Source organism: Lethenteron reissneri, chromosome 1, assembly GCF_015708825.2.
Source record: "Lethenteron reissneri isolate LAM-NWPU_2019-01 chromosome 1, ASM1570882v1, whole genome shotgun sequence".
NCBI lineage: Eukaryota > Metazoa > Chordata > Hyperoartia > Petromyzontiformes > Petromyzontidae > Lethenteron > Lethenteron reissneri.
The window spans coordinates 9620806-9636742 of NC_083779.1; the positions used below are offsets into that span (position 1 = coordinate 9620806).

The 15937-nt window shown below is 45.6% G+C and overlaps 1 protein-coding gene across 4 annotated transcripts in view; it reads right to left on the minus strand.

Annotated features, from left to right (window-relative positions):
* The window catches only part of LOC133345691 (tyrosine-protein kinase Fer-like), a 68220-nt gene that overhangs the window by 20662 nt on the left and 31621 nt on the right, over window positions 1-15937 (minus strand). For all 4 annotated transcript variants that reach the window (XM_061556758.1, XM_061556846.1, XM_061556931.1 and 1 more), the window contains 8 exons: window positions 13975-14177; window positions 12907-13080; window positions 12563-12665; window positions 11756-11942; window positions 9919-10056; window positions 8471-8593; window positions 5305-5433; window positions 1277-1505 (listed from right to left, as the gene is read on the minus strand). In XM_061556758.1, the coding sequence (XP_061412742.1) occupies window positions 1277-1505; window positions 5305-5433; window positions 8471-8593; window positions 9919-10056; window positions 11756-11942; window positions 12563-12665; window positions 12907-13080; window positions 13975-14172 (1281 nt within the window). In that variant the 5' untranslated portion in view covers window positions 14173-14177. The remainder of the gene's footprint in view (window positions 1-1276; window positions 1506-5304; window positions 5434-8470; window positions 8594-9918; window positions 10057-11755; window positions 11943-12562; window positions 12666-12906; window positions 13081-13974; window positions 14178-15937) is intronic.

Below are 15937 nucleotides of genomic sequence, written 5' to 3' on the forward strand. Positions count from 1 at the left end.
GTTCACAGGTTCAAGCTCTAACGGCCGACCCCAGTTAATGCTGCGAGTGTTAACAAGTACGGACCATACCGCTTCACATCGGAAGTTAAGGCTCTTGTAATGTTTTTGGAAGAACAGAGCAATCATCAACGATTACAGGCGCCTTTGTGTTAGCACTGCGCCACAACGATGCCGCAAATAGCCAAATGTGCCAGCACGTGGAGCAACAGCTCGGTTACCAAAGCGGTGTCCGTCATGTGGAACGAAATGTCAAGGCGCTCCGTGGTGGCCCGTATGAAATTTATAATGTACAATACAGGTATCCCTCGATTGACGAAAGGGATGCAGTCTTCAAAAAAACCCATTCTTAAAACGAAATGTCGGAATCTTGATAAGAAGCTTTCGTGACTGCAGGAATCCATACTCTTTTGTTCTTTCGTTAAAGTCATGTAGGTAGAAAATAAAATAAATCACGACGTTTCGGGTGCAACACAAGCGTCCGTCATCAGGTGGGAAAGCATGGTCTGCTGCTGAGGCAGACTGTTGTAAAAGGTTTGCAATGGGTGTAGCCCAAGGGTCATAAAGAAGTGGCCGGGGCCAGTGATGTTAATGTGAGAAATTAGCATGTAACTGTAAGATAAGAGAGCGGCCTCCTCGACAAGGGCACGGAAGTGGCTACACCCATTGCAAACCTTTTAAAACAGTCTGCCTCAGCAGCAGACCATGCTTTCCCACCTGATGACGGACGCTTGTGTTGCGCCCGAAACGTCGTGATTTATTTTATTCCTACGTGACTTTACCGAAATAACTAAAGAGTATGAAATGTTGTCAATCGGAATGGCTTTTCCTATTAATTTAACATAAAAGTATACACACCTATATCACTTTTCACAGTATAAAAATAATAATAAAGAACGTAAATATTAAAACAATTGAATAATAAATTCCAAAAAATAACCTTTTCAGGGAACTCACCAAAAGATCTGCTACATGTTAGAATGACTGCCAAGGTGATGTGGAGGTGTTACTGTTGCACTGTAGGGATACTGTGATGCTGTCGCGGATGGGTTCTTGTTTGATGATCTTGTGCCGTGTGCCGGAGTGAAATTTATCAATTGCGTAAATACGAATTTTTGGAAAACCGAGGGTTAACCTGTACGTATAACGAGCAGTGCCGTGAACGCCAAAAACGTTGGGACACCGAGCCGAACGCACGGCGGTCCAACCCAACAAACACACACCGGGGGAGCAACCCTCGGTCACAACCCACGACAAACCCACCCAACCCGGCACTGACCACGTGCAGCGAGTTCTGCGAGTGCGACGGCGACGGGAGCGTTCCTGCCCTGCCCGCGTCTTCCTGGCACGACAGGCCTATGACGGGGGGCGGCTCGGCATCGCCCAGCCACTCCAGCTTGTCCTGGATGGCGTCGCGCTGGCCCAGCACGCGCGCCTCCTCGCCCTCCAACTGCAGCACGCCCTGGCGGCATTCCTGCAGCGCTGCTTTCTTGCACAGCAGCCGCACACTGCGGTGGGGTGGCAAAGAAGGCGGCGCACGTCCACGCACGTCCATGAGCCAGTTGGTTAGATTCCAGCGTCAAATAAATTATGCCTTTTTACTATATTTAAAACTATATTTATTTTATTTTACCAGGTAAGGCCCAGTGAGCTACATAGCTCTTTTTCAGAAGTGCCCTGGCTATCACAAATGATAACTCAATGAAGAATGAAGTGGCTTATTATCACGTCGAAATTAATAGCAGCCAAATACTCTAAATGCATGCTTCTAAATGTGGAGGGAAAAAACCGGAGGACCTGGAGAAAAATCCACACAACCACCATGGGGGGAACATGCAAACTCCAAATATACAGCAGGCGTCATGTGCCAGGATCGAACCCACGACCTCCTGTATGCCAGGTGAGGTAGTTAACATATCTGGGCACCATCTCTCAGACACATTACACTCCCTGGCTGCTGCTGCTCCGTTATTTTTAACCAACGGCCCTTTTCCCCTTAAGCCATGTGACGTGTTCTGCCTACTTACACATCTGGTGGTAGGCAGAAACGACTCATATAATAATAGGTTTTACCGTACTCATACTCTATGGTTCTTTCGGTAAAGTCACGTAGGTATAAAAAATATAATAAATTAAATCACGACGTTTCGGGCGCAACACAAGCGTCCGTCATCAGGTGGGACAACCACAGCAAGAAAACAATTGCTGAAGTGGGCAAAAGGGCTGCTGTAAAAAGAGGCTATATAGGTAAGAGAAGGGGGGGGAGCCAGGGAGGAGAGATAGAGAGGGTGGGGGTGCTGGGTAGGGGGAGTGGAGTGCTGAAATGCCGGGGTGGGGAGGGGAAGTGAGCGGGGCTGGGAGTGGGAGGCTGAAGAAACTGGAGATGTGGATATGAAAGCAAACCATACAGCAGTTAAGGTTTTACCTGGTTAATAACATCCTTCCAATGATTGCTCAATTTGTATCCATCTTCCCAGTTATGTCTATGTTTATATATCTAGATGGCTTCATGAACAAACCTTTGATAGTTGCCCAAAGGTTTGCAGTACCTTGGTCTCGGAAAAAACAATTTCATGAGAGCCCTCAGCATTATAGCAATGGTCAGCCACGGCGGAGGTATTGGCTCTGCTGTGTTTCAGATCTGACTTGTGCTCGCGAACACGGTCCAAGATATGTAGTTTCGTTTCCCCAATGTAATACCCACCACATGCGTAACTTAGTTTGTAGACTCCAGGATATTGCATGTCAGGAATGACATCCTTCACAGATGGGATTGGATCACGGATTTTGTGTACTGTACTGAAACTGACCTGGATCTTGTGTTTGTATCATGAGACCTCCCTTTCCAGTATCAAAATGCCAGAATAGCTTTTACCCTTTCTGGCAATAAAACAGGTGTTAAGATGTTAAAACACCAAACAGAAACTTTTTGCAAGAAATCATGTCTGCATTAACCACAAATACATGATTCATTGCAAAAGGTATCCGTTTTAACATCTTAGCACCTGTTTTATTGCCAGAAAGGGTAAAAGCTATTCTTATATTTTGATACTGGCAAGGAAGGTCTCATGATACAAACGACTCAATCTATTCCAGGGGTCGGCAACATTTCAAAGAAGAAGAGACATTTTTTTGGTTTTTGTCTTTGGCCAAAATAGTTTGAGAGCCACAACACACGCAGAGCTACTTGTATACACAAACACAGATATAGCAGGCATACACAGCAGATAACAATAACACACATTCCGACTTAAATAAACAAAATAGGTGATGGAATAAACTGCATCTATTTAGTTTAATCCCAGTTTAACACGTAGGCTTTCGCGACCAATATTATTCATAATCAACGTTTTTGGGTTTAGATCGCGTTATTTATAAATGTGTCATAACCCTCCACCACCCGACACGGCTAATCAGTAAAAAAGTGTCACGTTGACAAAGGACAAATAGTTCACTGCTTTAGCCCACCGGTGTGTTGAAGCGTGAAACCACAACATTTACAATTTGAGTACGACGTTTCGCTGGTAATTGCATCCAGCATCATCGGCCAATTCGCCAGAATGGTGAGGCTCTGCTCTGTCTCCCGTTCTTATATAGAGCAGCAGCAGGGTGACGTCATCATTAACTCATTAACTCATCAGGTGCAAAGATTTGAGGGGGTAGTTATTGTAATTATATACTAGATTAGTAATCAGGCTATTGTTCCGATGCGAGTTGTAGATTAGTAGTCATTTGGCATGTGTTTTATTGTGATTATGCTACATTAGTAATCAGTTAGTGTTTGTTTCCCTTATAAGGAATTGTAATGTATCTTATAGCCTAAACGGTAAAATAACACACAGCGTTTACAGAAAGCAAACGCACACTGATGCCTATCTGAATGCAGATTCACATCATCACCCAGCTCAGAAATCCTCTCTTATCAAGACGCTCATACATCGGGCTAAAACAGTGTCGGATGGTGAAAGTCTAGTGAGAGAGATTAAACATGTTAAAGAAGCACTAAGACAGAATGGCTACAATAATGCTCAAATTAACAGAGCACTAAATGCCAAATCACGATCGCAAAGCAACACTGCTGAAAGCGATCAGATTATCAAAACAATAAAAATACCATTTATCTCAGGAGTTACTGACAAATTAGCCCGTGTTTTGCAAAAGCAAAACATTACAGTAAGATTTGGTACAGCACACAAAATTCAACAACTAGTAACGTGCACTAAAGACGAATTACCTAAATTATCAACAGAAGGTGTATATCGGATTAATTGTGTATGTGGCAAATGCTATATTGGACAGACAGGGCGTAACGTTAGTGTAAGACTAAAAGAACACCAGAGAAATATTAAACTATCGCAAACACAACTGTCGGCAGTGGCAGAACATGCATGCCAACAGGGACACTCAATTGATTTTGACAACGTTGAAGTATTGTGTAAAACTAGTTACTACTGGCAAAGACTAATTAGAGAATCCATTGAAATTGAGAGAAACAAAAATAACTTTAATCGCTCAGACAGCTACAGGCTTAGTGCGGCCTGGAAGCGTATTATTAAATAAGATACATTACAATTCCTTATAAGGGAAACAAACACTAACTGATTACTAATGTAGCATAATCACAATAAAACATATGCCAAATAACTACTAATCTACAACTCGCATCGTAACAATAGCCTGATTACTAATCTAGTATATAATTACAATAACTACCCCCTCAAATCTTTGCACCTGATGAGTTAATGATGACGTCACGCTGCTGCTGCTCTATATAAGAACGGGAGACAGAGCAGAGCCTCACCATTCTGGCGAATTGCCCGATGATGCTAGATGCAATTACCAGCGAAACGTCGTACTCAAATTGTAAATGTTGTGGTTTCACGCTTCAACACACCGGTGGGCTAAAGCAGTGAACTATTTGTCCTTTGTCAACGTGACACTTTCTTACTGATTGGCCGTGTCGGGTGGTGGAGGGTTACGACACATTTATAAATAACGCGATCTAAACCCAAAAACGTTGATTATGAATAGTTTAATCCCCCAAGTTATTCTCTAACGGATACAGTTTGAATTTGTACATTATTGTTGTCACCAAGACATTCCATAGCAACCCCATTCCCTGCCATATTTAATCAATTATAATCTTTGCATTAAATTATGTTTAAGACTTATATTTTTTTTTAAATGGCTGCCCAGGAGGCGGCAGCCAAAGGGCCGCAAGCCCGGAGCCGCAGGCTTGCCGACCCCTGATCTATCCAGTCAATCGGACAACGGGGGGGGGGGGGGGGGGGGGGTCTACTCTCTCACTCGGTGCGGTAGTTGAGCTGCGTGGCTCCCAGCAGCTTGTTGATCTCATGCTCCAGCTCGGCGATTTGCTCCGTGCGCTGAGCCTTTGTCTTGCCGAGCTGCTCCACTTCCTCCGACAGCTGTGTGAGCCTGAAACAAGCAGCAGCAGCAGCAGCATCATCAGCCACCATCTATCCACTGAAGGCTTCCCCCCAAACTGTCACCATCTCTCACTGTCTTGGAATGTAAAGGCAAAAAAAAGACAATTGCTAATACCGAGATTACCTTTGATATGAGCATGAGTCTTAAAATCAATGGATATGTTACACGATTCGCATGGAAAGGCGCATGCTCGGAATTGCACTGAGAGACGAAAGAGGAGCACGTGGACCAGAGAACAAGACACACACAGACACTATTTAAACAAATACAATCACAAACACAGACATGACTACTATAATGAGCCAAATAAGTCTCTTTGGTTCTTTCGGTAAAGTCACGTAGAAAGAAATAAAATTTAATAATAATAGAATACGACGTTTCGATTGCAACACAAGGAACCATTATCAGGTGCAAATTAATGAGAAAACAAACATAGTAAACATGGAAATATAATGCAATACAACACAGAGAGTCGGCCAATAAAACAGTCAACACTCCACCTGGTTGATTACGTTCTTCCAAAGATTGCTAAATTTGAGAGAGAGACAAAACATAGACACGGAGACACACGGACAGACACACAAGCAGAGAGAAACTCACACAGAGACAAACAGAGAGAGACACACACATAGGCACACAGAAAGACAACGTCTCTGTGTCGAGGCCTTAAATAGAGAGAGAGTGAGGGGGTTGGGGCAGAGGGGGAGTTGTGTGGAATTCCTGCCCATAGGGGACGGACGAGCTGGACACTGACTTCTAAACAAACAAGCACAGAGCGTTGTGTGGAATTACTGCCCACAGCGGCCGGAGGAGAGAATGGACCCATAAACAAGCAAGGTAGAAAGCAAATTTAGTAAAATGAGGAAGTGTAATGCAATGCAACACAAAGTTGGTTAGCACACAGTTAACGCATAGCCTGGTTGTTTACGTTCTTCCAAAGATTGCTAAATTAGAAGTGTGAAACAAACAAGCACGGCAAACGCTCCCCGTAAAGGTGGTTTAAACTAGATTTGAAGCGTAGAGTAATTCCTGCCGTCACGAAAGCTTCGAACCAAGAATGTCTGTTTGTGTGTAACGCGCGTGATGTCACTCCACATGCCGCACCCTCCCCGTCATTAATATTCATGAGCGGGTGAATTTTTACACTCGCGCAGAAGAAGGTCGAGCGGGAATAATTTTTTTCGCAAATTCGCTTTAAGTTTGACGTTTCTTTATTGAAAGTGAATCTAATAAATAATTATACGCAGCAACAAAGTGGATTTGGTGTCTCTATTTCTTCAGCACTTGAGACAAAAGGTAAGTCTAATTTATGCTTCTACATTATAGTAAAATAGACATTTCTCTGTGATTTTGCATATATTGCTTAAAATTCTAATTTATTTCAACCCCAGCGACCGAATGCAGAAGAGAATAAAGTATCAAAGCAGTGAATTTGAACAAATTGAAGGTCAGTTATATACAGTGCTACAGTGAAATGCAATGAAGTGTTTAATGACGTACTTTTGTGCAAGATTCACTGCCATTACATTTACACAAGACACAATTATACTCTGCTAAAAAAAATTGCAAATATTACAGCTTCCGTCCTAGGACGGGCAAAGAAGCTAATCAACATATAACAATTAAATAGACACACAAATATTGATATTAAATCATTAACAGACAGTAAAATGAAACAATTAACAGACAGAAATATAGCCAATAACCTAAAACAACTAAATACACATACATAGACATTGAAATGACCACAATTAACAAACACAAAAATACAAATAGAATCAGGACAGACAGACAGCCAGCCATCCTATCAATTACCAATTAAACACAGACACACACACACACACACATACCCGCACATTGAGTAAAACATACACAAAACACGCAACTACTCTCTCTTAGTTAATTGGCTGAGCAGAGTACTCCCCAGGTGAAGTGATTAATCCCGAGCCTCATGCGTTCCCGGTTCCAACAGAAAGCTAAACAAGCGACTGGAAATTCCACATTTCCATGATGGCACCGAGTCCGTCCATAATGGCCAACCGCTATTCGCCACTAAGTGGCGGGGGTGACACCACAGTGCTTGTGCCAGGCTATGTGCACTTTAAGCCCACGTGAAGTGTTGAATGCCCGCTGGTAGAGGAGGTCACGGGACAAGACTCGGGTGCCATCGGCAGACTAACCGAGATGACTGGTCGACGCATCACCTGTGCCCCCTACTGCGCCGACTTGCTGTGTTTTAGCCGCCCAACCCACACACACACACACACCAGCCATGATAAATCCACTGCTGGATAAAGGACGCACAGTAATTTTTGTTGATTCTTAGCGCCGAAAAAGTCGAGCAAGCTGGAAAGCAAGTGCCGGGGAATAAAAAAGATTAAGCGCCACTTTCCAACACCAAAGCCATGCTGATGGAGAAGTGGACCAGTGAGTTAAGAAATTACCAAACTTTTAAGAACGGATTACAACATCGCAAACAGCAAGGTCATTAATGAGGAAATTGATAATCACAGCAGATATTAACTATAATTTAAACTACTTTCATTTTACCAGGTAAGGCCCACTGAGCTATATAGCTCTTGCGATTTGGCCACAAATGATACCTCAACGATGTGGCTTATCACGTGGAAATTGATAGCAGCTAAATACTCCAAATGCATGTTTCTAAATGTGGAGGGGAAAAACCAGAGGACCTGGAGAAAATTCCACGTGATCACGGGGAGAAAGACGCACACATTTCAAATATATAGGCGTCAGGGTCGGGATCAAACCAATGACCTCCTGTATACCAGGCGAGGTAGTTAACATCTAACCACCGCAGCGCCCTTGCATGATGATGACAGCCCCCATTCTGCTCTCGACTGAGGTCCTGCTGAGCAGTTGTGGGGCGGCAACTCCCGCAACATTAATCCTGATTGACAATGGATGGCGACACCGCTTGGCGGACAAAGAGTGGAACTGCATCCGTTTCCTACACAGACAGGGTGAGAGCGAAGAGCGAGCAGTCGGACAAGCCGTGTCCCACCTGTGCTGCAGGTCTTCAAGCGTGAGCTCGTTAAGCACGATCTGGTTGGGCTCCAGGCCCTCAGGTCCCTCCTCCGTGATGCTCACGTCAAACTCCACACCAGCCAGGTGCAGCGGTTGGGAGCTGAGTTGACATGATGCGGAAGGTGCGAAAGGGGATGAGACGGGGAGCAAGGGAAAGATCATCAGGCATCGGACGACGTGTATATTGTTAGCACAATGAGTAAAACAGCGCATACGATTAGAATCCAGAAAAATATTCTAAATGGTCCTTTAAAAGTGTGACCGGGCTGAGACCATCAAGGGTGCTATGGTGGCGAGATGTTAACTACCTCGCCTGGTATACAGGAGGTCGTGGGTTCGATCCCAACCCTGGCATCTGTATATTAGGGGTTGCATGTTCTCTCTCGTCGTGGACTCGTGGATTTATCTCCGGGTCCTCCGATTTCTCCCTCCACATTTTGAAAGATGCATTTAGAGTATTTGGCTGGATTAAATTTCCACGTGAAAACCCACTTCGTTGAGCTATGATTAGTGGCCAGGTCGCTTCTGAAAAAGAGCTATGTTGCTCAGTGGACCTTACCTGGAAAAAGAAAAATAGTTTATAGTTCAGCTAACTTCCTTATAGTTCAGTTAACTTGATTAAAACGAGTTTTCATCACATGTGGCTGACACCTAGATTCAAACCCAGTGCCAGCTAGGCCCTCTGACCACTGAACGCCCGGCCACCTACAATACCTGGAAGAGCTAGCTAAAATAAAACATTCGATATCACTGGAAATCGCCAAACATCCCAATGCTGAAAAATTACCTAAAAATTACATGGTTGGGGATGCACATAGCAGCATCAACCAAGCCCTCTTTAAAAAGTCGAGACTCGGTGCAGCTTTTATGGGCTAACAAACATAATGATAAGAATAATAAGCATCTTATGGTTCTTCTCAGTAGCAGATTTTATGATGAAATATGAGCATTTCTAAGTGCTGTATCTCAAGGTACAGCCCAAGACTTTAAGATCGTACAGCAGGGGTCTTCAACTGGCGGTGCCGTGTGGGCCCCCCATATTGGCCATGTACGTATGTACGTTGAACTTCTTTTGCATCATACACAGCCAACCACACTAATTGGAGGTGTAGTGTTGAGTCGAAAGGTAGTGTTAGTCTATGGAGAGTATGTATGTGTGCGGAACTTCTTTTGCACTGTACGTAGCTAACCACGCTAAACGGAGGTGTCCCTGGAATGAGCCTAGGAGATATGCTTTATAGAGAGATATGGCTAGCCGAGATAAAGAGAGATAAAAGAGGAATTAACGAGAGAGAGAAGAGCTATAGACAAGAGATGCAGATGATTCAGTTGAAAGAGTGACAAACGAGACTGAGTAGGGGACAGAAGGGCATCCACCCAAGCAGCCATCGTGCAGTGGCAGCGGCGATTGTGGCATCGCCTCACCTGTGCTGCTGGATGAAGCTGTCGTACTCCGTGCCGGGGTCTATGAGGGCCACCGCCTCGGCCATGCTCTGCTGCATCCTCACCACCTCGTCGCGCACCAGGCTCGTCATTTGCAGGTAGTCGAGTAGACACTCCTTGCTGCCAGTATCAAAACAAAGACAAAAATTCCCCCCGCTGAGCCTTAACAGACTGTTGGGGCCAGTGCTGTTAGCGATCACCTGTTAGTGACCACCTATGAAGGCTGACAATATAAACTATAAAACAAAACTATGTTTATTATGTAGTGTATAGAGCGCTGAGTCGCACACACTATAGTTGGAGACAACACGTTAATTTACACAGCTCTAACCACTTCAGGTACTTTAGCTAGGTGTGGCTATCTGTTCACTATGTGCGTTACTGTAGCGGACGGGCTAGCCAGCACACACACGCTGTCTGACCCACAATCTCAAGCTACACCTTCCGACGAACGAGGAGCGAAGAGCGAGGACAAAGAGACGCGGGATCCCAGGCTGATCCCCACAACGAACCCCGACAACTTTATTTCCCTCGCCCGCCCCCTGCTGGATCAAGTAAGGAGCTCCCAGTCACGTGTCGCCTCCATTACCTGGCGCTCAGCAAAACATGTAAAATACTGGCTGGCACTAACCAGAGTGACAACATTTAATGTCACTACATTTATATTACCAGGTAAGGCGAGATGAGCTATGTAACTCTTTTTCAGAAACGACCTGGCTATCACAAATGATAGCTCAACGAAGTGGATTATTGTCACGTGGGAAATTTAAAGCAGCCAAATACTCTAACCGCACGTTGATTCTAAATGTGGAGGTAAAACTGGAGGACCCGGAGGAAAATCCACGCAACCACGGGGAGAATATGCAAACTCCAAAAATACAGCAGGCATCAGGGTCAGGATCGAAACACGACCTCCTGTATACCAGGCTAAGTAGTCAACATCTTGCCACCGTGGCGCCATATATGGTCTTTCTGTCCTCGTATTTCCTTCGTAAAAACATTGCTTGACCGCGTCAAAATTATTACATCTGCCGATGTAGAGAAGCTGTTAATCCTCGCAGCGCCTTTTTGTTAGTCATCGAACAAGGACGGTCACTGCGCACTTTCAGATGTGCTTCTACAGCCGCCTGGAACGATATTCCTTCCAATATTAGGAAGCCATATTTATTCAGAAGCCACTGGTAGAATGCACTTTTAAATCTTAATTGAAAAATAATTTCATTAAAACTGCTTTGTGTTTAGTTTGTCGTCCTCCTCTGCGTCTCCAATTAGCATGGTTGACTACGTACGGTGCGAAAGTACAACAAAACATACATACATTGGCTCCCTGCTTCTGTAGTCGAGTGGAAGTTAAGATCTTGCTGCTCGTATGCATCAGGGTCTTGAGAGGGCCGCCTCCACTTTACATCCAGGAGCAAGGAGTTAATCTCATGCCTCCCGGCAAAGGTTGGTAAGATCTGCCAATGGTGCCCTTCGATGGATAACTCAACCTCATCACTCATGTCCTCGGGGTGATTGGGAGTTTACCGAGGTGGTCCCCCACTTGTGGAACTCCCTGCTGGTGCCCCCCCCCCCTCTCATTGGCAATGAAGACAACTGGGTTGGTACACTCAGTCAGATAAGAATCTGACTGAGTGCACCAACCCAGTTGTCTTCATTGTCTTCGTCCTTTTCAAGCACAGCACCTCAAGATGTCGCGAAAGGTGCTTATAACAAGCGCAAATTATCAGTGTTAGCCACAGGACAAAGCGCCGTTAATGTATTTTTATCGACCGCGAAGGGATTGATCTCCGCAAGCGCGCGCGTACGCTGCACGTACAGCACCGCGACAGCGTCCTCCTGCAGGTGCTGCAGGGAGTCGAGCAGCTGCGGCAAGGTGCTGCTGCAATAGGCCTCGCGATGCAGCTGGGCTCCGCGCACGCACAGCACGTAGGCGTTGTGCAGCGAGTGCAGCTTCAGCGTTGCCTTCACCAACTTATCGCGCACCTTCTCCGCCTCCTTGGCACCTACAGCAGGACAGGGTGTGGGCGGGTGAGCGGGCGAGGCCGTTGGGTGGGCCGGTGGGTGGACCCGTGGGCCGAGGGGGTACTTAACCGGGAGTTGCGAGGTGGCCATGGGACGGCTCAGAGGTCAGAGATGCCGAGACTACACCACTGACATTCTGGGTTCTAATCCGAGTTTCAGGCACCGCACGCAAATAAACCCGGGGTTCTCAGTGCGTAGCGAGGTGATGGTGTCAGGGGGGGGGGGGGAGCGCAATAATGGATATATTTTGCACGGCAAGTGAGCGGTGACGTCACATCTGTGATGTCACCCGCATGCGGCAGCGTCACGCAGTGTGCCTGCTGACGTCACGCATCCCTACCCTCCGTGTAGGCCGTCTATTAATCCAAGACCAAGTCCTGGGCGAAGCCGGGGAGTAAAGCGAGTGAAAAATAAAAGGTGATTGAGAATGAAGAGGCTCGGGAATTGAACAGGATTACAAAAGGGGCCAATAATATTAAGGGCTCAACAATCTCGATGAACTGATGATGACATGAAACTAAAACACAAACTTAAAAGATTACGGCATTAATTACAGCACATTTTAGATGCGAGCACAAAGAAAATAATAGCGTTCACCAACCTCCTTTGGTGACCGCCTCGCCATACTTGCGCTTGATGGCCGAGGCGTCCTTACACGCCTGCCTGTATTGGCCCTTCACCTTCTCCATGTCAGTCACCGTCACCTGTGGGGGAAACGCTCATCAAGAGGCAGACAACAACAGACCGGTCTCTCAATGGGGTCTCGAGCGATAACGCTCTCTCACAAGTCTCTGATAGGATCTCAAGACAATAAACTGACAGGCTGGCACTGAAGAGGTCTCTCAATGGGTCCCTGATTGGGCGTCTGACCGAGTCTCTGGTGGGGTCTCTGATTGGCTCTCTGGTGGAATTCTCAGACTGTAGCAGAGTGGGCGTGCTCCGCACCTTGTTGAGGTTTAGGCGTAGCTGCTGGTACGACTCCATATAGCTCTTCTTGAGCTGCTGCTTGTCTCGGATGAGCGTCGCAATTTTGCTGAGCGGCCCTGTCGTCAACTCCTCCGACTGCCTGCGCATCGCCTTGCCCAGCGCTTCCGTCTGCTGCACCACGCTCGCCCACGACTGAGATTGTGTGTGTGTGTGTTTGTAGAAGTCGTGCAAGGGGGAGGAATGTTTCAAAAAGAGTCATCATCATAACCATCGTAATAACAACATTGGCTTCAGCCTGCATATATAAGTCTAGGTGCAACGATTTCCTTCACAAAAGTAAAATAAAAAAAAGTATAACCCGTAAAAACAAAGTTTTTCACTATAAATCCTTTATATGCGTGGCGGCTAGAGTCCTCTCGTCCTCTGGCTTGAGATGGCTGCCACCTATGGGTCAGATGATTGTCTGCCAGTATTAAGCAATTGGTAATTAAATATTTAATTTGTTTTCCCTAAACAGTGTAAAATTTTTGATTTTTTTTTTCACAAACATTAATTGTCTTGCACAACGAGTCTGTGTGGAAAATGTCAGCTCGATTGGATCACGGGAAGTGGGTTAAAAAACGACCGAAAGATTTGCACGGTCGTAAGCAAGCAAGCAAGCATGCAAGCAAGCAAGCGAACTTAATATAAAAGATTTAAAAAGTACCCTCTCTTGTGAATACTCTTTGGTTCTTTCGGTAAGTAACCCCTCTTGTGAATGTCAAAACATTCACCTCCGATAGCGCGGTTGGATAAGTACGGTGCGAAAGAATTCAACATACATATAAAAGTCAGAGCGAGTTCCTGGTCAAATGAGAACTGAGGTGGTGCTCATCCCCTGTTTAGAGCCCTGTAGGGCCAGTGGTCGAAATTCCACATTCCTATATTGGGGGAAGAGTCCATAAGACAACCACTGTTGACTTCCCCTACAATGTGGCACTCAGTGAAACTGCCTCGTCTCCCTGGTGACCTGCTTTATCCCGGTGACCTCCTGACCCTGGTGGCCACCATCACCTGGTGGCAATGTGGGGTGACAACGCGGCTGACCTTGGCGACCTGGCTGACGTGGCTGAGGTCAGGGCGCTCTGTCTGGGCGCACAGGTGCTGCAGCTGGGCCGCGTAGTCACGGTCGATCTTGGCGCGCGTCGCCACATGCTTGCGCACGGCCTCCAGCAGCCGCATCTCGCACTCCTGCTGTGCGACCAGCGCATCGTGCGACTGCTGCATGTACAGCCCGAAGCCCATCGTTGCTGCTCCCACGACAGGGCGATAAATCGACCAAACAACATCGTCAACGTTTTTTTTTACCACGTCACATAACTGCTGCCTAGATAACATCGTTAGATTATTATCATTTTCAAAAATTCGGTTCAAATACAAATTTTGTGTGTTTTTTTTGCATGCAGTCTTTGGTGATCCAAGCTAAGACGGTCAACTCGATGCCTTTGAGAACCAGATTTAAAGACAGCCAGCTCAGCGCTCCGAGTCCAAAGACACCGAGCCACCTCGCAAACACAGACTTGCAAAATTACTCCAGAGTACAAAACTGCTTCGATACCCCTTCGAAGGACGCGGTTTGTCCACACCAGGTAGAGCACTCTCCCACACCTATATATTGAATGCATTGGGAGATACTTACACCTATATATATAAAAGGAAAATTTGTTAATGTGTGTCTGTTCGAAATGTTTAGCATACTTCCCAACATGCAACAAACTTTAAATTTGGCATGTGGGTAGCTTCCAGACTGTGCACAATGCAAAAAGTCAAAAAATACACTTTTGTATTTTGGGGGGGGGCGCAATAATGCATATAATATATTGCACGGCAAGTGAGCGGTGACGTCACATCTGTGATGTCACCCGCATGCGGCAGCATTACGCAGTGTGCCTGGTGACGTCACGCATCCCCCACCCCAACCCTCCGCGTAGGCCGTGTGTATCCCGCACAAATGCGCGGCATCGCTGTCTCTATTTTTTAAGTCAACGCGACTATTTTCAGCTCTCTCTTAAATATAAAGCAGAAAATACATCTGTTTGTGTGAAGCAGAAAAAATTCTCGAACGCCGAGCTCTGACGTGATGAAATTTGCACAGCTTCTGCTGTCTGGAATTTCTGAGGGAACGCGACAATTTTCACCTCGCCACCTCATTCCCTTCCCGAGTTGCCTAAATCGACTTTACGTATAAGTGGGTTAAGGTTGATTTTTCCTTCAGTGAAAAACATCCGATTTAGTTAAATTGATTTTTTTCAGCTTTTTTCTTTCTTGCAAGCATCAATTTTTTTTTCAGTGTTTTTCAGTGAAATATAAAGGAATATGAAATTAATCCAAGACAAGTTTCCAAGTCCCGTGCGAAGCCGGTTAGTAAATCTAGTCACAATAAATCACATTTTGTTAACTACTTTAACACATGGATCGGCAGCATGAACACACAGTCACAATCTGTGAGCATAAAAAAGTGCACTCACTGGTAACATTTATCATCCTGTTACAATCTCACTCCTAATTCTCCGTTTGCCTTTGTGGTGTGCGGAGACCAAGTGGAAGGTGGTCGACTCAAGTAACAATTGGTGACAATGTCACGCACGCAGTTATGCCCGAACAGGTGTGTATGGACGTATTTGGCAGTACACTGGTGCAGCGTAACACACCGGTCCTCAAAAAACAGTCTAAAATTCGACCAAGTCTAGGGTCAAATATGCCTTTGGAAAATTGTACAAAAAGTCCTCAGGCTGGGTGCTATTCGGCAACAGACTGTGAAGCTTCGTGTTCAGCCGCTCATAACATCCATCTTCCGACTGCTTCGACATCACGAGAACTGATTTTGACGCATCACCGCCACCCCTGCAGGACTTTCTGACCAGGGTTATGACCTCCTTGCTCTGGTGGCGCCGCGCAAAAAAAATTGCGAATTTGTTTTTGCACCGCACACTACCAGTGTAACGCCAATATTTCTAGATTTTAAGTTTTCGTGACTGCAAGGATTCATACTCTTTGGTTTTTTGGTAAA